At 42.0% G+C, this 23755-nt stretch overlaps 2 protein-coding genes across 3 annotated transcripts in view; one reads left to right on the top strand and one right to left on the bottom strand.

Moving 5' to 3' along the window:
• CFAP61 (cilia and flagella associated protein 61) overlaps positions 1-4368 on the bottom strand; it is a 460443-nt gene extending 456075 nt beyond the window's left edge. For both annotated transcript variants that reach the window (XM_077486014.1, XM_077486015.1), the window contains exon 1: positions 4230-4368. The gene's annotated coding sequence lies outside the window, so the exon portion shown is untranslated. The remainder of the gene's footprint in view (positions 1-4229) is intronic.
• Positions 4369-4637: 269 nt separating this feature from the next.
• CRNKL1 (crooked neck pre-mRNA splicing factor 1) overlaps positions 4638-23755 on the top strand; it is a 29210-nt gene continuing 10092 nt past the window's right edge. The window contains exons 1-11 of the mRNA XM_077486013.1: positions 4638-4795; positions 8093-8245; positions 14424-14515; positions 15046-15204; positions 15309-15475; positions 16365-16543; positions 19845-20015; positions 20160-20351; positions 21666-21725; positions 21963-22043; positions 23324-23563. Coding sequence (XP_077342139.1) covers positions 4748-4795; positions 8093-8245; positions 14424-14515; positions 15046-15204; positions 15309-15475; positions 16365-16543; positions 19845-20015; positions 20160-20351; positions 21666-21725; positions 21963-22043; positions 23324-23563 — 1542 coding nt within the window. The 5' untranslated portion in view covers positions 4638-4747. The remainder of the gene's footprint in view (positions 4796-8092; positions 8246-14423; positions 14516-15045; positions 15205-15308; positions 15476-16364; positions 16544-19844; positions 20016-20159; positions 20352-21665; positions 21726-21962; positions 22044-23323; positions 23564-23755) is intronic.

The following is a 23755-nucleotide window of genomic DNA, read 5'->3' as shown; positions in this document are numbered from 1 at the left end:
ATGTGAGAGTCTTTACTGCTTTTTAATAAATTTACCTGCCGTTTTTTAAACTACTACACTATGGAAGTCTCCTGTTTCTCTCTCTCCCCCTCCTCTCTCTTATTTTGAGCCATACACTGTGAAATAGAAGTGAAGATCCATTTCAGCTATTCTGGAAGCTGGGACTGGCCTTCTAGTGGCGGAATTGTATCATTGCATCCCTCCTTTGGATTGCTTGATGGCTATTATTTATTATTTATGAATGAAATAAGAGAATCCTGGAGTTTGTTTGATTTGCTTATTCACTTCGTTTAAAGGTGAGAGTTCTGGGAGCCTTGAGTAGCGGACATTTTATTATTGTTCTATCATTAAACCTTTTTTCCATTTTTTTATATATTTTTTATATATTTTTATGCGTGCTGTTTTTTGGACTATATTTTTTTTCACGGCATTGTATGTATGCACATATTTATATTATTTTGAATTTGTGTATTTTATTTGAGTGGCACGATTTGCGCAGGACCCACCCCTTTATATCCAAGCACAAGAAGACCTTCCAAAAGGCTGATGTGTTTTGAGGGGAGATCCCCTTTACCTCAGAGCCCATTTAACGCATGTTTATGAAATGCTCAAAAGCGCTTTTCATGTGTTGCCATCCATTACTACCGTGTTTCCCCAAAAATAAGCCCGGGTCTAATATTAATTTTGGCAACAAAAGACACAGTAGGGTTTATTTTCGGGGTAGGTCTTACCATGTAATGTGCTGTCTTCTCTCCCCCTCTCTCTCCCTGCTTGACCGGAATCCCCAGTGTGAACTGAGTTAAATTCTTGTAAAATCCTATAATCCAGTCTATTACAGTAGTATATAATGTACAATGTGCGTGTTTCTGTAATATAATTGTGCCAAATACCTTCGTTATAGCGCCGCTCTGCGCTTCTGTGACCCGCCAGAGGTCACTTCCCTGCAATTATATTACAGAAACACACACATTGTACATAATATATATATATATATATATATATATAAATATATATATACACATCGCTCATAAAACGCCCCAAAGATGCTGCTTGCAGGACTTTTTTTTAACGTCCTGCCCTCGGGCTTTCACACTGGAGTGACAGGAGAGGCGCTATTTTTAGTGTTAAAATGATTAAATGTAAAGCTCCTCAGTGTGAAAGTTATAAGTGAAGTTGATCCAGGGAAAATCCGATTACCTCTCAGGGGATCAGGAAGGATTTTTTTCCCCCTGCTATAGCAAATTGGATCATGCTTGCTGGGGTTTTTCGCCTTCCTCTGGATCAACTGTGGGTATGGGATTGGGTATATGGGATTGTATGATTTTTTTATTTTATTTTTTTCTCTTTTATTGGTTGTACTAGATGGACTTTTGTCTTTTTTCAACCTGAATAAATATGTAATATGTAACAAACAGGAAATGACATCTCTGGGGGTATTGTGTATACTAACTATGTGCAGAATACCTCCAGGTTGCCATATTACATTGATTTTTCCGGATAATTTCAGTGCTGCAGATTGAAAAAGGAAGGTGATTTTCAAAAACAATTAAATTGCAATATGGCTCGTGTCACAATTGAACATGCTATATTATTTTTTTTATTATTTGCTATATTTTTTCTGCACAAAAGTGGAGTTTCCTTTAGACACTTGATAGGAGAGCTATACAAGACATGAATGATATGACTTTCCATCCCACATTGTTAGGGAGGAATATAAAATGTACTCTTTAGGGGGCATTTTGGTTACAAATTCCCGAGGGAAAGGAAAAAAAGGTGTGATATAGAGAAATTCTTTATGCTAGACTTGTGCACAATGGAAAATGTTGTTTCATTTCGGTTCGTTGTCATTCGTAAAATACATAATTACGTTCTGTTAGATTCGTTATGTTACATTAATACGTTTTCGGATAATTCATCATTTCTGTAGCGTCGATATTCGTTATACTGAATTTCGAACCATGTTGAATTCATTTGTTATATGCGCTATAATTTTGTTCGTATTCATTGAGTTTCGCTATTTATGTATGTATATATATTCGTGATAATGATTCGTAGTTTGGAAAGTCGTTTGTTTATTGAATCTTTTAACACACACAATGACAATATCTCTTCTCCTCTACTCAAATACAATACAACACTCTTCTCACTCAGTTCTCAGGAATGCACTTTGCCAGTAATCCAACCTCCAGCACAAAATTAATCAGCTGATTGGCATGTAAGATTTACTTTGAATTGACCTTTTGTTTCATTAGTTCTGTAACTAATTACCGAATCATGTCAAATTAATTTGTTATATCTGCTATAATTTATTTCATATTAGTTGAAATTCATTTTTTTATTCGGATGCATCCGAATGTCCGAAAGATGCAAAATTCTGCTGAATTCCGATTTGTTACGAAACGAATTGCACAAGCCTACTTTATGCTGATGACATCTATCAATTGGATCAACTAAGAAGGAACATGTACTGTGTCCATGATTGTTTGTTGCAACAAAAAGATACGACACATGGATACAGTGCTGTGAAAGTTTAAAAAATAGCAACAATTAGCAGTCGTTAGATATTTGTAGCCATTACGGTATTAATGAGTTAGCCAAGATAGTGCAGTGTTTTGGTAAGTAAGTGTGGGGGACCCCATTGGTAACTTAAAGCCTACTACACACTGGCCGAATGTCAGGCTGTTCAATAGAAACCGTCTGACATTCGGCCCGCATCCCAACTGTGGGCAGCTTTTGGCTTCACAGCTGGCTACCCACTGCGCATGCACAAGACATGCTGTGCTTTGTGAATGGTTCCAGAGGACTACCAGGAGACATGGGGGAAGATGAACTTCCGCTCGGACTGCCTAGGCGATCGGAGTGGTAGTGGGAGTGGGTACCTGTCAAAATGAGGTACCCGCTCCCCAATCCAAAATTACAGGAAGGGGGGTGTCTTAAAACGTGGTTCCAGCCTCTAAAAAACAAAATGTAAAAATCAGCAGCTACAAATACTGTAGCTATCAACTTTTAATATTAGGCTACTTACTTATCCAGGGATCCCACAATGTAAACCCCCCCCCCCCCCCAAACGGATTTGTCCCTCGGCTCGGGTGCAGGCACAGGCATTTCAAGTAAGGGAAACCTTCAGTCAAGCCTTCAGGCTTCACAGCTGCTTTAATACTGTGCATGCACGAGTCGCACTGCACTTTCTGAATGGTCCTATCACCTGGGAAACATACAGATGCCAGAAGGCAGCGGGGGGGGCAGGGCAGATGCAAATGCGGAAATGATGTACCTAGCCGCGACGAGCTGGCTGGAATTTCAGCTGGAAAAGAACAAAAAAACTTACAAAATTACTGAAATAAATAAATAAAAAGACATCCAAAAATGAGGAGGGGGGGGGGGGGGGGGAGACTATTGTGCTCTTTTGTTCAAGACCTACTTTCATTTTAGCCTGGAACTCCACTTTAAAGTGGAAAGTTCCCTATTTGGGTGGAGCTCTGCTTTAACTGTCATGAATGGCTTTCCATTGATGGGTGAGGGGTTACAGGTTACCAGTTTAACAGATTAAAATTGTCAGTCTTTTTTCATTTGTTTAGCAAAAATAAAAACCCCAGTGATGATCAAAAACTACCAAAAGAAAGCTCTATTTGTGTGAAAACATTATATAAATGTAATTTGTTTACAGTGTCGCACGACCGCACAATTACCAGTTAAAGTAGCGCAGTGCGGAATAGTAAAAAACACCCCGATCATGAAGAGTGTAAAACCTTCTGGAGGTCAAGTGGTTAAAAAAAAAAAAAACACTGCAACCATGTGCATGAGCCCTCATAGTGAAGGCATACCTCCCAACTTTTTAAGATGGGAATAAAAAAGTATGCAGGCATAGGACACACCCCTTGCCACGCCCCCTTAAAGGAGAATTGTACAAAAAACAAGATTGGTTATTGGTGCTTTTTTCACCACTGCTATTCCTTTATATTGGCTTTTGGAATTTAAAAATGCAGCAATTTAGAAACCAGTTGAAAGTTTTAGAACTGAAAAACACGTTTTAAAAGATAAAAAGTGCATTTTATATACAACTATATAGATCAGACCAAAATGAGGGACAAATGAGGCGGAAAGAGGGACAGTTGGGAGCTCAAGTGAAGGTGATAGATGTGCAGAAGGATGGACAATTGTAGGGACACAACCTGGGAACGTTCCAGAAGTCAGGGTACATCTGATCCCCCCATCCTGTGTAGTCTTACCTTCTTCTCCCGGACTGCAGACAAATACACAGGGCAGCCCAGTTCCAGGACCGATGGACAGGACGCTCTGGTTACTATAGGAACAGAACCTGACGTCACCCATACCCAACCAACACGAAAGGAGAGCAGGCTTCTATTTCTCCTAATGTGTTCATTTTGGTCTACGGAAACATGGCCGCCCGCCATAGCTCTTCCAAGCTCCTTCCAGCGCTGATTTTATTTAAACCTTTTTCAGAGTTGAAAATTGAGAAAAATTAGGAAAAGCCCAAAATAAAAAAAATTACGTGCTGCTAATCATTTTATTTTTTTTACTAACATGTTCTACACAATCCTAACCCGTGTCTTCGCCCTCATAGCTGGAGCGCTGCAGACATTGTTGGTGCAATATTTCACCTCTAGTGTTGGGATTTAGAGCGCCTGGGGAATGTACGCTTTGACGTCAGCACGTTGACGGTGGAACGTTCTCCCTGGTTTGGTTTCCTGTCGGTTGGTAGGGTAGTGTGAGAAGTGGAGGAATCATGGCGTCCACGGCGGCAGGGAAGCAGCGAATCCCTAAAGTGGCCAAGGTCAGTCCGGGGCCGTCTTGTCACCCTCCATAATCGGGGACCGCTCTGTGCGCCACACACATAGGGAGCTCTCCGCTGTCTGTCCGCCTCATATTCACCTTCTCTGAGGGTTCTAATCTGTATTGGAGGACATGGCACTGGGTGGTGATTGGGGGAGGGCTCCTCTGACACTATAACACAGGCCTTGGTACCCCAGATGATTTGGAACTACATTTCCCATAGTGCTCCAGTACTCTGCAGAGTGCATGAGCATCATGGGAAATGTAGTATCAAAACATCTGGGGTGCCAAGGTTCGCCATCACTGGTGTAGGGTCACGCACTAATAGGAATATATGGTTAGAAAATCCGCCAACCAACGCTGTTTCGTCGGTCGAGTGATTGGTTGATTTTTTTTTTCAACGAAATTGTCGCCAACATTAACTAATCAAAATAAAAATCTTTAAAAAGAGAAATCGATTTTATATGTAATATTGACGTCTCCCGTACAAGTGGGGTCATCTACTAGTTTGGCTCATGCTTGATCATGTTTTACGGACGACCTTCACAGCAACGAATAGAATATCGTTTGTTCGCAAACGATACAACACACTTTTTCAATCGGTCTTTTTCACAATATCAATATTGAGTATTACATGCTGGGCATCAACAAGTAGAAAATCGGCCAGAAATTTTCTTAGGTTTTCTTGGTGTATTTGGTGTATTCCTGCCATACATTATACAATTCTCTTGACAATTTTCCTTTAGATTACCCAAAACCATATAATTTGAGATCAAACCTAAACACTTTAAATTTCTATGCAATCAGACAGACCCTTGCACTACATACTTGAAGGACCAGTTCACACCATAGAAACGCAGTCCGGATGTGTTCCAGATGCTTTTCTGCATGCGTGTTTTTGATGCAGGCCAGTGCATTTTTTATTTTTTTTCCCTTAAATTAAGACGTGTGTTCCAGTGTGTTTTACAGTGTTCCAGTCCAGTGCTGGAAAAATTCAACATGTTCTACTTTTTTTTTTTTTTTCTGGAGCTGCAACCACTGGTGTGAGCTATTCCATTGAAAACCATATAACCTACTTTCCGTGCGTTTTTTGATGCATAAAAAAAAAAACACTGGACTGCATGTGGTGTGAACTGGCCCGATGGTCCCAGCCATCTCTATGACCCTCGAAGGCTGAAAACGATGTCATGATGTCACTTCCGCCTCTGGCAGATGTAAACACTACAATTTTTTTATTTATTTTTTGCTGGAAAGCTTGAGATGGATTTCTTTTTTTTTCCATCTCTGGCTTTCCAGCATAAAGGCGAGATGTTTGATCTTATAGACCCCAGATCTCTACGTAAAGAGGACCTGTCATGCCCTATTTCTATTACAAGAGATGTTTACATTCCTTGTAATTGGAATAAAAGTGACGTAAAACTTTTTTTTTTAAAGTGCCCCCACCCCCTCATGCACACAGAAGCGAACACATACGTAAGTCGCAGCCGCATATGTAAACGGCGTTCAAACTACACGTGAGGTATTGTTTTGTTTGTATTTTGAAAGCCCATGGTGTGTGAAACACACTCACAAACTTTACCCGGTGATAAAAAAATGTGCACACACATAAAGAGTGAAACACAAAAAAGTGCAACGGGTGTACACAAGCCCTCTGAAATCAGAGGGCCTTGCCCTGAATCCCCCGGGGCGTTAGGCTCCTGACAGGGACAAGGGGACTTAAAACATGGTCTGTAGGGGCGAAACCAGACAGACCCCTTTCTCTTGAAGATCTGCCGAAACAGACCCACCCAAGTACTAAGTAAGGCTCCCCCAAATGGAGACCCCATGAGAGAGGATGAACTAAGCCAGAAGGCCATGTCCACCCCCTCCCAAGACTTTCAGGGCAGGCCCGAGGGCCTGCTACACTACTCATCACACAGTGCAAAACAGTGTACATAACATGAAAATACAAAAAGTGACAAAGGGAATAAATAAAAAGAAAGTGGGGGAGAAGGAAGTAGAGGAGAGGGAAAAAGTGGCAAATGTGCGGTATTGTTGTGATCGTTACAGCGAGAGCAATAATTCTAGCACTAGACCTACTCTGTAACTCTAAACGGGTAACCTGTAAACATTTTTAAAATACCCCCAGAAGATACACACACGTCTTAGGGTGTAAGCGCTTGTTTTTTTACATCTGGCAGGGCGGTGCTAGTTGTAAGAAAGTTGGGGAATTTTTAAAATACCGCCTATAGAGATTTTTGAGTGCTATCATTTGGCGCCATTCTACGAGTGCACAATTTTAAAGCATGACATATTTGGTATCTATTTACTTGGGAGAACATTCACATTATACAAATAATTGGGGTAAATAAATTATATATATATATATATATATATATATATATATATATATTGTTTTTTTTTTTTTTTTTTTTTTTTATTTGTGAAGGTGTTTTTCCTAGAAAAAAAAATGATTTTTACATGTAGGAGAAAAATGCCAGAATTGGCTTGGGTGGCAAGTGGTTAAGAATTTTTGGCTGCCTTAGCGAAAATTAATTATTTAGGCTATGAGGCTTCAAATCTGTCGGTTTTTACTGCTTTTTGTTACCCATGTTAGGGAGATTTCTTGTCAGTTCCTGCCAGACAGGAAGTGAGTGGAAATCTCCAAGAAGATTGGACCGCAAACAAAAATGCGTTGAGTCGAGTGGGTGGAAAGCTAGAGCCCCATCCGCTTTTTGTTGTGGTCTGTATCCCGCTATACGTGTTACCTCCCTTCTTGTAAGATTGACAACATTCACCGTTACAGAAGGGGGAGGGGAAATATTTCCAGCTTGGCCCCAGACAGGAAAAGAAAAATCCTGATACAGGTTGTAATCCTCCCCTTTGCTTTCCAAAGCTAAATGGTTACGATTTGGCTGGAATTACACTTTAACTTTTCAATTTCTACATGTCGGGGCTGCTGTAGACAGAGTGTGGTTAGACATGAATTTAATCTGGCCGCTGAGTCCTTAAACATGATACAGGTTGGCAGCCTTTAGAGAAAAGGAGAGGCACATTGCAGGTACTTTCAGTGCCTGCTTATTTGAAGATTGGGGGGGTTCAATGGTGGTTGGACAAGGTTTTCCGCTGTATGCAGGTGCTTTACTTCCCAGTCCCAGCCATGTTGCAACCAACTGGGACTGTTTGAGACTCTCACATGTTACATGGTCACTTCATTGATTTATTTTGCACTGACATGATTTATCAGGGAGACTAATAAAGTTAATAATGAATCAGTACCTATACATGAATGTTTAACATGTCTTCTTGCTCTGGGCAGGTGAAGAATAAAGCCCCTGCAGAGGTGCAGATAACAGCTGAGCAACTGCTGAGAGAAGCCAAAGAAAGAGAACTTGAGTTACTGCCTCCTCCCCCAAAACAGAAGATCACAGATGAAGAAGAACTTAACGACTACAAATTAAGGAAACGAAAGGTAAATGAACTGTGTAACCTGTGTGCTTCTTCACCCCGAATGAAAAAAGACATCTCAGCATCTTATTGGTCACGGACTCCAGCAGGATACTCTTATGTTGTTCACTAGCCCAACCACTTGGGGCTCATTTACACATTTTTGTTTCAGTAACATGCAGGAAAATGTGTATTGGCACCCCATTCAACTAATAAAACAACCGCACTCCAGTGCGCCACAATCCATAAAAAAATGTACTGTCTGCTTTGGCTGCATTGGTAACAGACAACATAGCTAAGGTGTACATACCGTAGGTCCTTAAAGTTTTTGTAGAGTGCCCCCATAGGACGATTCTTACCTTAGGAGCACTTGTGCATGCTTGATCATCTGTTCAGACACACAGCCCAGCATGTGCCTGCCCCCAGCACTCTGCTCACAGGTTTTCATTGACAAAACCTCCTGCTGTTCTCAGCCAAGCCCCTGAGAGCCGGGAGAGGAAAGAAGAGCTGCTGTACCTGTGTACAGTGCTGGACCAAGATTTGGTTCAGGTGTTTAGGGGGGACTGGGAGGGAAGCCACTATTAAAAGGTTTTTTTACTCTAATGCAGATAATGCATTAAGGTAATAAACATTTTAACTTTAGAACCACTTTAAAGTGGATGTAAACCCTCTTCTATACCCAGTGAAGTGAATAGCCTCAGATGATACACAGAGATTAAACAAATCTCCCTACATAAGTTTTACATGTATATCTGCTATCTTCAGCTTTCTAGACTCTTTAGAAAGTGCACATCTTGTTAGAAATTGCTTTCTTTTTCAGCAGTGGGAGGAGAGTCTGGGCAAACACTGTGAGAGCTGATTGGAGATAAGGCACACCGCTCCCCCACTCCACTCCACTCCACATAGGCAGAGGAACAAAGAAATATGCAGAGCTGTGCTGTGAAAAGACAAGCTCTCTGTCTCCCCTACACACATTTCCAGCTGCTTTTATCTCCTGTGTCGGAGAACTTGTCAGAAGTTATGCTGATAAAAGGAACAGAGCAGCAGAAAGGCAGGGCACTTATGGATTTGGAGAGAGATAAGTAAACACTACAGATATGTGCACAGGTCAGATATCATGAATAAGCCAAATATGTTGTTTCATGTGTCTCACTAATGCCAAAAAGTCCTATCCTCTTTTATTTAATTTATTTAATTTTTTTGACTCCTTAGTTGAGCTGCTGCTGTCACTGCAGTAAAAATGTGGATCAGATGCTTGTTCACATAGAGTTCCCAAAGGGCCTGCAGCAGAGGGCACTCTTTAAGAGAATTTATTTTTATTTTTAATGCAGTCCTGTTTTGATTGTGCTCTACAAAACTATAACTTTTATTGCTTTAAAGCGGGAGTCCGCGTTTTTTTTTTTTTTTAAAAGCCAGCAGCTACAAATACTGAAGCTGCTGACTTTTAAAATAATGACACTTACCCGCCCAGCGCGCCCGCGATGTCGGCACCCGAAGCCTATCTCTCGATCGTCTCTCGGGTGCTGCCGCCGCCATCTTGGCTATGGGAATCAGGAAGTGGAGCCTTTCGGCTTCATTTCCCGGTTCCCTACTGCGCATGCGCGAGTCGCGCTGCGCAATAAGGATGATCCCCGCTGTCTCTGGGATCCGTGTGTTTCCCAGCAGGCAGCGGGGGACCTTCGGAAAGGGGCGTAGATTCTGCGGAAAGGGGCATACCTTCTGCAGAATCTACGCCAGAAGTGGGTGCAGATACCTGTACTGTACAGGTACCTGCACCCCCCTCCCCCCTGAAAGGTGCCAATTGTGGCGCCGGAGGGGGGAGGGTTCCAATGAGCGGAAGGTCCACTTTAGGGTGGACCTCCGCTTTAAGAGTTAAATTCTAAATTACAATTTATTTTACGGGATTCATTTTTCTTCTGTAGGGGTTGATAGCTGGACCCTATAGTGTGACTTAGCAATGTTTTGAGAATCCGTGCATTGATCCTATCTTTCAAGGTTGACTGATATGGATTTTTCTCTGGCCGATGCCGATATTTAGAAATTGTGGCGGCAGATGGCTGATATATGATGCCGTTTTTTTTTTTTTTTTTTTTTTTTTTTTTTTTTCTCTTCATCTCATAAAATCTAAGTTAGACACCTTTCACACTGGGGCGTTTTTCAGGTGCTTTTGGGCTAAAAATAGTGCCTGTAAATTGCCTTCAAAACGGCTCCCCTGCACTCTGTGTGAAAGCCCGAGTGCTTTCATAATGAGAAGAGGCGCTGGCAGGATATAAAAAAATAAAAATAAAAATCCTGCAAGCATCCTCTTTGGAGCGGTATAAACCGCTCCTCCTCCACTCCTGCCCATTGAAATGAATGGGCACCACTGCTGAAGCGCATGCAATGCGATTTGGCAGCAGAGCTTCACAAGCGCATTTAACCCCTTCCTCAGCCAATAGCTAGGTTATAAGTGCCCCGCTAGCAGCCGAATAGCGCTGCTACAATAACGGTAAAGCACCGCTAAAACTAGCAGCGTTTTACCGTCAAAGCCTGCCCGCTCCAGTGTGAAAGCAGCCTTCAGTAATAAGTGATACAGAACATTTTTTACATTTTAACATTTATTAAACAAAACAAACCTCCAATCAGTTCACTTGTATGTGTAATTTAGATTTTTTTTTAAAAAACTATATATTAAATACACAAAAACATGTGTTCTTCTCTGTTTTTATGTGGTTCACCATAGAAGCCAAACTCCTACAAGTAGGTTTACTGGCTTGCATTCAGAATTGGTCGGTGTGTATGACTGCTATAAGTGTAGGGCAGTTATGCTAAATAAAGTGAGTGCAAACAGATGAAGAAGTGTGAAGTGTGCACATAGTCCAGCAGCTTGAGTCCCATTGGCTGCTCTGTCTGTTACTTGCTTCTCTCCATAGACTTCAGTGTGTTTCTCTAGCCACACCTGTCATTTCCAAAGGCAAGAACAGGATGTGAACACAGCAGTTGTAAGTGTAGAGAGCCATGCAGATACAATCAGTACAGCACCTATCTGTAATATAATAACCCCTTGCAATCTTTACGTGGGAGTAAACTCCAGTGGTTTATGTTTACCTATAGGTAAGCCTTATTATAGGCTTACCTATAGGTGCAGTAAATATCTCCTAAATGTGCATCCTAAATGGGCTGGGGATGTCACCAGTGCATGAGCTCTGAAGGAACAGCCTGTACTCAAAACTTTTGGACGAAAAAAAAAGGGATAACTTTACTGTTTTTTTTTTTTTTTTGTTTTTTTTTTTTTAATCTGTGTATTTTTTCCAAAAAAATTGTGTTTCAAAGACCTCTGCGCAAATACCGCGTCACAAAAAATATTGCAACAACCGCTATTTTATTCCCTAGGGTCTCTGCTAAAAAAAAAAGATATAATTTTTGGGGGTTCTAAGTGATTTTCTAGAAAAAAATACAGGATTTTTACTTGTAAGCAACAAGTGTCAGAAAAGATTTAGGGTCCTTTCACACGGGGCGGATCAGTGCTGATCCGCCCCGTGGATATCCGCTTTCTCAGCGGGGATCGCCGGAGCGATCTCTGCTGAGCAGGAAGATGACAGATCCATCTCTGCACACTGCGCAGGGACGGACCTGTCACAGCGCCGCTCTCCCCTATGGGAGATCGGGTGACGACGGACCGCAGTGTCCGTCGTCATCCGATGACGGATGGAAAAATAGCTTTTTCCTCCGTCACACTTTTTCGGATCGGAGCTGGTCGGATGTCAGCAGACTTGTCACCGCTGACATCCGACGCTCCATAGACCTCTATGGAGCATCCGTTCAGGTCAGCCTGAAAAACTGACAGGCAGGCCTGAGCGGATCGTCCATGTGAAAGGGGCCTAAGTCTTTAAATGGTTAAACTGAGAACTCTACACACAGAGCTCAGTCCATTGAAGAATAAACTTTGCATCTCTTTGACCTTTTCTTAGCAGACTACCCAGAGAGGAGGAAAGTCGCTTCACTGATTCAACTAACTTCAGGCAACTTACATTGACTTCTATTACAGAAGTCTTTTGCAAGTCGCGCTGAACATATAATCGGCCTCTTTATCAGCACAATCGGCAGATGCCGATTAATTAAAAAATGCAAAATATTGGTCGACCTCTACTTTTAATATTTTTAAATGTATTCACTTATTAAAGCACAAATAAAATTTCACACAGATCATTTCTAAAAGATGTTGTAAAGGTAGAAAGTTTATCATTATGCATTCTATCCATGAAAGTAAAAAAGAAGAGTGCAGCTTCGCCTCCAGACCTCTGCTTACTTAGCTGAGCCCAATTTGAATCCAGTGATGTACACAAAAGCCGAGGCTCTCTCCGCTCCCTCAGTTCACAATGGCTTGGAAGACAGCACTCTGTGTGTGTGAGCCTGCCCGTGTGCCCCCATAGAAAGCAGTTTGGTAGGATGGGCACTCGGCGGAGGGGGCAGGCCAGGAGTACCAGTAGAGAGGAGGATCTGGGCTGCTCTGTGCAAAACAATTGCACAGAGCAGTTAAGTATTACATGTATGATAGATGCACTGCTCAAAAATGTAAAGGAACATTTTGAAAACACATCAGATCTCGATGGGGAAAAATCCGAAAATACTAATCTTTTCTGACAGTTTTTCACTAGTTTTGCATTTGGCTAGGATCAGTGTCGCTACTGGTAGCATGAGTCAATACCTGGACCCTATAGTGGTTGCACAGGCAGTCCAACTCCTCCAGGATGGCACATAAATATGTGACTTTGCCAGGTTTGCTGTGTCTCCCAGCAGTCTCAAGAGCATGGAGGAGATTCCAGGAGACAGGCAGTTACTCTAGGAAAGCTGGACAGGGTCATAGAATGTCCTTAACCCATGAGCAGGACTGGTATCTGCTCCTTTTTGTAAGGAGGAACAGGATAAGCCCTACAAAATGACTTCCAGCAGGCCACTGGTATTGATGTCTCTGAACAAACATCAAACAGACTCCATGGGGTGGTCTGAGGGCTGACATCCTTTAGTGGACTCTGTGCTCGCTGCCAGGCACCGTGGAGCTCAATTGGCATTTGTCATTGAACGCCATAATTGGCAGGCACTGGCGTCCTGTGCTTTTCACAGATGATTGCAGGTTCATGCTGAGCACATGTGACAGACGGAAAGGGTCTGGAGAAGCCGTAGAGAACGTTATCCTGCCTGTAACATTGTTCAGCATGACTGTTTGGTGGGTCAGTGATGGTCTGGGGAGGCATATCCATGGAGGGACACACAGACCTCTACAGGCTAGACAATGGCACTCTAACTGACATTCGGGATCGGGATGAAATCCTTGGACACATTGTCAGACCCTACACTGGTGCAGTGGGTCCTGGGTTCCTCTTGATGCAAGATAATGCCCAGCCTCATGTGATGAGAGTATGCAGCCAGTTCCTGGAGGATGAAGGCATTGATACCATTGACTGGCCCCCTCGCTCGCCTGACCTAAATCCAATAGAACACCTCTGGGACATTGTTTCGGTCCATCCAATGCCGCCAGGTTACACCTCAGTCTGTTCAGGAGCTCAGTGATGCCCTGGTCCAGATCTGGGAGGAAATAACCCAGGACACCATCCATTGTCTCATTAGGAGCATGCCCCGATGTTCACAGGCATGTATACAAGCACATGGGGGGCCATAAAGACTACTGAGTACCATTTTTGAGTTTCACTAGCCTGCTGCATCATTTTTGCACTTTGATTTTTTGGGGTGTCTTTGAATTCAGCCATCAAATGATGTGGCATCCTTTCATTCTTAAGACATTACCCAGTCCATATCAGTATAGATATCCAGCATGATCATTTTCCCTATTGAGATCTGATGTGTTCTTTTTTTTTTGTTGTGTGTGTTGTTTTTCTTTCTTTTTTTTTTTTTTTTTTTAACAAACCTTTAGAACCACTTAAAGTCCAACAGATGCCTCCTGAATAAAAACTATCAGCCCAGTCTGCTACCTGTGTTTACATTGGCTGCCTCTGAGCCAGTTTAGTTTAGTGTTGCGCACTGGTGAGCCTCATAGCCCTGATATACAAGGCTTGACAAAATCTGACATCGGGTCTATTGAGACATGTCTGTCTGAATTGTTTTGGTTGAGTCATTATTGCCATATTACAGCCATCCAATATACTATATTGTTTTTAATACTTTTAAATAACATTTAAAACGTATGTTTTTGTTTTTCCTTACAGACCTTTGAAGATAACATAAGGAAAAACAGAACTGTTATCAGTAACTGGATAAAATATGCACAATGGGAAGAAAGTCTAAAGGAAGTTCAGAGGTATGTACACTACTGTAAACCTAAAATAAAGTTGTCGCAACGATGGTGCAGTTCTTGGAGAACCCAATTCAAAACTCTTATAGATTTGGATAGTATTGGGAAAGTGTCAGGTTTTTGTGGTCTTTGTCACTTTAATTTACTTCCTTCTGTGTTTCTATGGCAATAAGACGTGCCACTGAAAGCAATAGAAAACTGAGAGTGGTTCTACCCCTTCTAGTTTTATAGAAAACTTAAACATTTTGGCTAAAGTTTCATAAGATCGAGGTACAGTGTAACACCCTCTGCAGAGAATGACCTAAAAGGAGAAATACTGGTGGAATAAACAGGTAAAAAGTGCTAGAAGTAAACTAAGCTAAGCCTTGGGATATATACAGCGAGAAACGGGGGTATTGTACGTATGATACGGCAAATAAAATTATTTCCATGAAGTTACAATTTTATTTTTCCATCATGAAATGATTATTTTGATCATGTATCCCAAAACAAACTTATCATTGTTGTAAATAGACTTTTATATGTCGCCTCTATAGGGCACGATCTATTTACGAGCGAGCGTTGGATGTAGACCACAGGAATATCACGCTATGGCTGAAATATGCAGAAATGGAGATGAAGAACCGCCAGGTTAACCATGCACGAAATATCTGGGATCGAGCTATCATCATCCTACCTAGAGTCAATCAGTTCTGGTATGTGAGCTAGTTTGGCATATGATGAACTGTTTTCACATTTGACTTCTCTAGACTTCCTCTTACATAGAACATCTGGGCCAATGTTGATCTTCTCTTAAAAGGTACAAATACACCTACATGGAGGAGCTGCTGGGCAATGTCGCAGGTACCAGGCAGGTATTTGAACGTTGGATGGACTGGCAGCCTGAGGAACAAGCATGGCATTCCTACATCAATTTTGAGCTCCGCTACAAGGAAGTGGACAAAGCACGGTCCATATACGAGAGATATATCCTTTTTTCCCCCCAAGACTTGTTTAGCACTCTGTTTAGTTATTTCAGTTTTATTGCCGACTGTGTGCATTGGGAATTGTACATTTGTATCCTCAGGAGATGAAGCAAATCCTCCTACATAAGTTGAATCTATCTGCAGTCTTCTCTACATCTGCTCAAAGTGCTAAATTTAGATGCTTGTCTGAGAGTTCAGAAAAAAGGGGCAGAGAGCTGAAGTTACACTCTGCAGAGCTCAGTCTGGAGAGATCTGAGAGCCGATTGGAGGGAAGAGATACACCCCCTTCACACAGGAACAGAGCCAAGGCTGTCAATCGGCTGGAGGTCCCTTCCCTGTCAACATTTTTCTCTTGGTGTCAGGAAAACTTCTCAGGATTCATGCTAATAGCAGAGGAACAAAGCAGCAGACAGAAATTACACTTAGTGCTGTTATTTAAGACAAGTACACACTATAGAGGGATATGATTTGTTCATATTCTACAGGAAACTGTTTTCAAAAAGTGAGCGCTGGAGGCGGGAGGTGGATGTATAGGAGCATGTTACTTGTTACACCCCAAATATGGGTGTAACCAATAACATGCTCCTGAAGGTGAACTTAGCCTTTAAAAAATACTAATGCCCATCAAGTACAGCGTCCTGCATCTTTTACGGTTTTGGTTCAGAGAAGTGGCCTGTATGTTTCTTGGTGACTGTAGGCAACACCGTATTGTTGCTTCTAAGATTTGGTTGGATTGGAGAGTTAAAGTAGTGAAAGTAGAAGTATAGCTAGTTAGGATTAATATTGTGCAAACTCCAGTGAACGTCTGTAAATGTTGTCCTTGATTATAAGGACCAAAAGTTCTTTTGTACGGGATGGATGGCTAGAAATTTCCCTTAACATCCATGCACTTGTCATTGTACACCCTGATGTGAAGAACTGGATCAAGTATGCCCGCTTTGAGGAGAAGCATGGTTACATCGCGCATGCAAGGAAGGTGTATGAGAGAGCAGTGGAGTTTTTTGGAGAGGATCATATGGATGAAAATCTTTATGTAGCATTTGCCAAATTTGAGGAAAATCAAAAAGAGGTGAGTTCATCTATTTTGCATGTGTGTGATAATCCACTATCTGTATTTTTTTGAGTAGAGAAAAAATGTGTGCAGTAACAGATTAAAATGAAACCAACTTTAATAGGGAGCTGCCCCCTGCACTATTTCAGCATCATTCAACCTGCTTTCTCTAAGCCTGTTATGGACCCACTCTAAGCTCGTGACTACAGAATAAAGGAGAAGCATCACAGTGATTGTCATCTGTTTGTACTTTCTCCTCCTGTCAGCATGCTCCCAGTCCAGCACATGAATTGTGTGGCTCCTTGTACCGCTTCTTCCTCTCGTACTTCAGCCTCCCTCTATGGGGATTCCAAGAGGCTGATATCAGGTCAAATTCAATTTAACTATGTATTATTCAATACAGAGCTGCATTTATGTGTGCATTTATCTGCCTAGAGTTCAACAAACACTAGTTCAATATACAGTACTGTAATATTTATTTTTTTAACCAATTTTTGTACCAATAAAACTAGCATGTGCTTTTCCAAATAGGTTCTTGCCAATTGACTTTTGGGTATTGTAAGAAAGAAGAACATTGGAACCAGTGTTGGCCCCCGTACACACGGTCGGACATTCCGATGGAAAATGTCTGATCAGACCGTGTTGTCGGATAATCCAACAGTGTGTGGGCTCCATCGGACTGTTTCGGTCGGAATATCCGACGGACCAAGTTTTCCAGCTTGGCTATAAAACTTTCCGACAACATGATCCGATCAGACCTTGTCCAATCATGTGTAGGGAATTCCGATCGGACAAAGTGCCACGCATGCTGAGATCAAATTCCTACCCCAAAGCTATTGGCTACTAGCCTGAACGTAGTCCCATCGTAACGAAATAACGTCATCACGTTCTGAACGATCGGATTTTCCGACAACTTCGTCCGACCGTGTGTATGCAGTTTCGGACAAAATCCGTCGGACAAATGTCCGACCGTGTGTACAAGGGCTTAGTCTTGCAACCCTATGATGACATCATGGAGCTTGTGGATGTTGGAGACCTTGCGCTCCTCCACTTTCCGTTTGAGGATGCCCCACAGATGCTCAATAGGGTTTAGGTCTGGAGACATGCTTGGCCGTCCATCACTTTTACCCTCAGCTTCTTTAGCAAGGCAGTGGCTGTCTTGGAAGTGTGTTTGGGGTCGTTATGTTGGAATACTGCCCTGTGGCCCAGCCTCGGAAGGGAGGGGATCATGCTCTGCTTCAGTATGTCACAGTGCATGTTGGCATTCATGGTTCCCGCAATGAACTGTAGCTCCCCAGTGCCGGCAGCACTCATGACACTCCCACCACCATGCTTAACTGTAGGCAAGACACACTTGTCTTTACTCCTCACCTGGTTGCAGCCACACACGCTTGACACCATCTGAACCAAATAAGTTTATCTTGGTCTCCTCAGACCACAGGACATGGTTTCAGTAATCCATGTCCTTAGTCTGTTTTCAGCAAACTGCAGACTGTCTTGTGCATTATCTTTTAGAAGAGGCTTCCTTCTGGGATGACAGCCATGCAGACCAATTTGATGCAGTGTGCAGCGTATGGCCTGACACTGACCCCGACCCCCACCCCTTCAACCTCTGCAGTAATGCTGGCAGCACTCATATGTCTATTTCCCAAAGACAAGCTCTGGATATGATGCTGAGCACGTGCACTCAACTTCTTTGGTCGACCCTGGCAAGGCCTGTTCTGAGTGGAACCTTTCCTGTTAAACCACTGTATGGTCTTGACTACTGTGCTGCAGATAATTTTCAGGATCTTGGCAATCTTCTTATAGCCTAGGCCATCTTTATGTAAAGCAACAATTATTTTTCAGGTTCTCGGAGAGTTCTTTGCCATGAGGTGCCATGTTGAACTTCTGGTGACCAGTATGAGAGAGTGAGAGCGATAACACCAAATTTAACACGCCTTCTCCCCATTCACACCTGAGACCTTGTAACCCAAACGAATCACGTTACACCAGGGAGGAAAAAGGGCTAATTGGGCCCAATTTGGACATTTTCACTTAGGGGTATACTCACTTTTGTTGCCAGCGGTTTAGACATTAATGGCTGTGTTGTTTTGAGGGGACAGCAAATGTACACTGTTATACAAGCTGTACACTCACTACTTTACATTGTGGCAAAGTGTAATTTCTTCAGTGATGTCACATGAAAAGATAACATATTTACAAAAATGTGACGGGTGTACTCACTTTTGTGAGATACTGGTATATACACAGCCAGTCTGCAACAGAATTATCCTAACAGTTTCCGTTACAAACAAGGGTTTAGTTAGCACACGTTTGCAAATACATGCGTAAGCTGTAGAGCCACTCCAAGGCACCCCAGTATTATCTGCAGTCCTAACTCTTGTAAATTTATGGGAGCCTCCATAGTAGAAGCACATGCATTGTAATGGATAGAGAGAGGGCAGGTGAGCCTGGAGTTAGCCCACCCCTCCTTAAAGGCACAGGAGTACATTGGACACCCAACACATAGCACAGTGGCAGCAAAGGTGTCCAGTGTGTCCCCCTTACCAATATTACATCAGTAACAAACAACTGGCCACTGCCCTCACCTATAATTGGCCTTCACAGCAAGGAGCACATGGAAGGGCAATGCATACAAAATGACCAAAGATAATTCCCCGCTCAAATCCCCAGCCAGTCTGCAACTAGACAATTTATACAGTCTAACAGTTTAAAAACATGGGTTTAGTTAGCACACATTTGTAAATACATGTACCTTTGTGCTGGGTGTCCAGTGTGCTCCTTTGCCTTTGAGGGGTAGGCTACCTCCAGGCTTCCAGACTTTAAAGAGTTAGGACTGCAGATAATACTGGGGTGCCTTGGAGCAGCTTGCACATGTATTTGCATGTATGTAAAATCTAAACCCCTGTTTTTAACGAAAACTGTTAGGATAACTTAGTTGCAGGGAATTTTCTTTGGTTTGCCCTTCCATTTGCTCCTTGCTGTGAAGGCCGGGTATAGGTGGGGAGAGTGGCCAGTTGTTTGTTACTGCTGTGTACATGTGCAGATAGGGGAAAATGCTAACAGAATGTGAGAGCAGAATAATGAAAAGTTAGTGTGCTGCTGCTCCTTCACCATCCATCCAGCAAGCAGGCTGGAGATGTGCACTTGACTAAGACGTAATGATTTGCAGCAGAGGTTTAAGGCTCTGGATTTGCTGTCTGGCAGGGTTGCCTTGATCAATGCATAGGCTGAGCACAATTACCTCTCATCAGTCGTCCACAAAGTAGAAATCTAAAATGAAAAATCAGCTAAACTGACTTCTTCTTTTTTTTAGTCTGAAAGAGTACGAGTGATCTATAAATATGCCCTAGACAGGATCTCAAAGCAACATGCCCAAGAACTGTTCAAGAACTACACCGTTTTTGAAAAAAAATATGGAGACCGGAGGGGGATTGAAGATATCATCGTGAATAAAAGGAGATTTCAGTATGAGGAAGAAGTCAAGGTGAATGGTGTTACGAATTACAAACATGTACAGTGTATTGCTGTAGATAGATTTTTATTTTTTTTTGCCCTTGTTTTTGATTCCTGGTTTGGGTGATATAATATTAGAATTAATCATTGTTACACTTTTTTTTTTTATTTAAAGGCCAATCCTCATAATTATGATGCTTGGTTTGACTACTTGCGGTTGGTAGAAAGTGATACAGATGCTGACACTGTCCGAGAGGTGTATGAACGCGCTATCGCTAACGTCCCACCCACCAAGGAGAAGAGGCACTGGAAAAGATATATATACTTGTGGATTAACTATGCATTGTATGAAGAGCTAGATGCAAAGGTATAAACAATAGTGTTTTTTTGTTTTTTTTATTGAAGAGCAGAGGTTACTTCTAGAGCGAGTCCCACGGGTCACATTTGTTAGTTTGGAGTTATTTGGTAGCACATTAGACTTTGTTGCCAGACAATACATTTCGGTATATATGTGTGTATTTGAAGTGGACCTTGACTTAAAAGTAAAAATACCGCTCACAGTATCTGTAGCTGCTGACTTAAAGCGGAGGTCCACCCTAAAGTGGACCTTCTGCTCATTGGAACCCTCCCCCCCCCCCTCCGGCGCCACAATTGGCACCTTTCAGGGGGGAGGGGGGTGCAGGTACCTGTACAGTACAGGTATCTGCACCCACTTCCGGCGTAGATTCTGCAGAAGGTACGCCCCTTTCCGCAGAATCTACGCCCCTTTCCGAAGGTCCAACGCTGCCTGCTGGGAAACACACGGATCCCAGAGACAGCGGGGACCATCCTTATTGCGCAGCGCGACTCGCGCATGCGCAGTAGGGAACCGGGAAATGAAGCCGAAAGGCTCCACTTCCTGATTCCCATACCCAAGATGGCGGCGGCAGCACCCGAGAGACGATCGAGAGATCGGCTCCGGGTGCCGACATCGCGGGCACGCTGGGCGGGTAAGTGTCATTATTTTAAAAGTCAGCAGCTGCAGTATTTGTAGCTGCTGGCTTTAAAAAAAAAAAAAAAAAAAAAAAAAAACAGCGGACTCCCACTTTAATAATAATAATATTTTTTTTTTTTTTTTTTAAGACGAGTTCCTCTTTAACATATCTTTTGCATGTTTTTACCTCTAAAAGCCTCCCTTGTGTAGAAATTCAAAGCCTCAGACTACTGCTAGGCACCACCATCTTAGGTGTCATGTAGGTGACTCGGAGCAGACACTCAGGTGACACATTTTCGTATACAGATGGTGTATAGAACATACCCCATAAATATAATTTCCTGATTGCGTGATTAGCTTACTGATTTTCACAGAAGTCTGCACTAAGATACAAATCAGATTTTGGGGAAGCCTGAAACAAAAATGTTTTTGGTAAGATACTTTCTAAAGGGAAATGTCTAATGTGATACAGACCAAACCACTTCCTTCATTAGAACGCTGAAAGTGCAGCAGCTGATTGATATAAAATAACTCCCGTTATTTTGCAAATGAACACCGACAAAGAGCTATTTCTTCAGAATAACAAAAGGTAGGAATTTGCAACAAATGTGCTTAAAATCCCTGCAATGTACATACTGTAGATCACCCAGAGGTGTGTGTTTTTTTTTTATTTATTTATGATTTTTTAACTGTATATTATTTTGACAGGATCCAGAAAGGACCAGACAAGTTTATCAAGCCTGCTTAGAACTGATACCACACAAAAAGGTAAATAGAAAGTATAAGCTGTACATTAAGCCCAATAACACGCAGACTTAACATGGTCTTAGCAGTTCAATTGGCCAGTTAAAAAGAGGTTTTAAGGGTATTTATCCATTTAATCAGTGGGTGATGCAGGCTTCCAAGTAATGGTACTTTTAGAGTACTGGCTCCACACCTACAGTGAGGTAGTACAATAGCTTGTTTTGAATTCAGACCTCATTATTGATTTTTCTTCTCTTCCAGTTTACATTTGCCAAAATCTGGTTAATGTATGCACAATTTGAGATAAGACAGAAAAATCTTCCTATGGCTCGAAAAGCTTTGGTAAGTTTGGGTAAAATTCTGATTCATTCTGCTCATGTTTTCTTTGAACACTGTGCAAAAGTAAGCTGAACATTATATATGCCATAAATAAAAAAAAAAAGAATCTAATTTAATGAAAGTTCAAAATCTACATCTAAAAGTTTTCTTACTTGCTCTATTGGTTGTTAAAAAAAAAAAAAAGTTAGTGGTCAGAATTTTTAATTTGGTAAAGGTTCTATCTGGGGCTTGCAAAAAACACTAACCACTTGCTTACTGGGCACTTATTCCTTATACCCCCTTCATGCCCAGGCCAATTTTCAGCTTTCAGTGCTGTCACACTTTGACAATTACACGGTCATTGTACTCATGGAATGTTAAACATCATTTTTTTTTTTTTTGAGACAGGGATATTTAATCACCACTGGGTTTTTTATTTTTTGCTAAATAAAAAATAAAAAGCAAACACTTTTTTTTTTTTCTGTCCAGTGATCTGCGCTGCTGGGGCTGTGCTGATGAGGAGTCACTGATGTCCCCTTTTAGGATTGCCAGTTACCGGCTCTCCTCTCCTCACACTGTGACAGCGTGTGAGAAAAGTACCGCGATAACCGGCAAATCTGTTCACACTGCGATCAGTTGATTGGACACAGCTGATCACGTGCTAAAGGGCCATTGTGATTGGCCCTTTACCACAATCTGTAAATGTGTACAAAGGACACCATATGGGCACCCAAGCGGCATGGTTCCGGGAGGATGTTCCTGGACACCCTCCTGGAACAGCCGTGCTGTAGCTGTCTTTCAGCTATAGCGCGGTAAGGAAGTGGTTAAAGTGTTTGCCCATTATGGCCCATGTTTGCTGTACTGTAATGTTTGTATAGAAATGAATTAGGTAGAGATTGCCCTTCACTTCCTGTTCCAGATACAGGAAATGAAAGGAGATCTTGACAAAAGAGGGTGGAATTCCTCTCTTATACAGTTGCCCCGCTGGAATGTCTACCCTCACACCTTGTTCTGGTGACCACTCCAAAAATTTGGATTCACCATTACTTTCTATTTCAGTGAAAATGATCACAAACAAAAAGGGGGCAGCTCCCCAGATGGGATCCTAAACACAGTAAAAACTTGACAGGGAGTCTAGGCCTTCCGCACTCTTTCAAAAATAAAGTTTTGCTTTTTACATATCCACAAATTCTTTTGACTCTTTATGGAAAAAGGGATTTGGTTCCCAGTTTTGTCAGATTATCTTAATTTTTAGACAATACCTCTGAATTATTTGCAACACCTCTGGTCTTTCTCCGTTGTAGGGCACATCCATTGGCAAATCACCAAAACTGAAGCTGTTTAAAGGCTATATAGAACTGGAGTTACAGCTTCGAGAATTTGATAGATGTAGAAAGCTGTATGAAAAGTTTTTGGAATTCACACCGGAAAACTGCACAACGTGGATTAAATTTGCAGAACTGGAAACCATTCTGGGTGATGTTGACAGAGCCCGTGCTGTGTACGAGCTTGCAATTGGACAGCCGCGTCTTGATATGCCAGAAGTGAGTGAGTGTTTTTTTTTGTTTTTGTTTGTTTTTTATCTGGGAATGCATACTTTTGTATTTCAGAAACTGCTGAAAGAAAATATTTTCAACATGTATAAAAAATAAAGTCTCTGGTACTTTAAGACAAAAGCCCCTTAGTGGCCCTTTCCTCACAACACCATTCTCCCATGGCCAAGTGGCAGATGGACC

This window comes from Lithobates pipiens, unplaced genomic scaffold (assembly GCF_037356315.1).
Source record: "Lithobates pipiens isolate NorthernLeopardFrog02 unplaced genomic scaffold, aLitPip1_a1.2 Scaffold_18, whole genome shotgun sequence".
Classification (NCBI taxonomy): Eukaryota; Metazoa; Chordata; class Amphibia; order Anura; family Ranidae; genus Lithobates; species Lithobates pipiens.
This window is presented reverse-complemented; position numbering and strand designations above follow the sequence as displayed.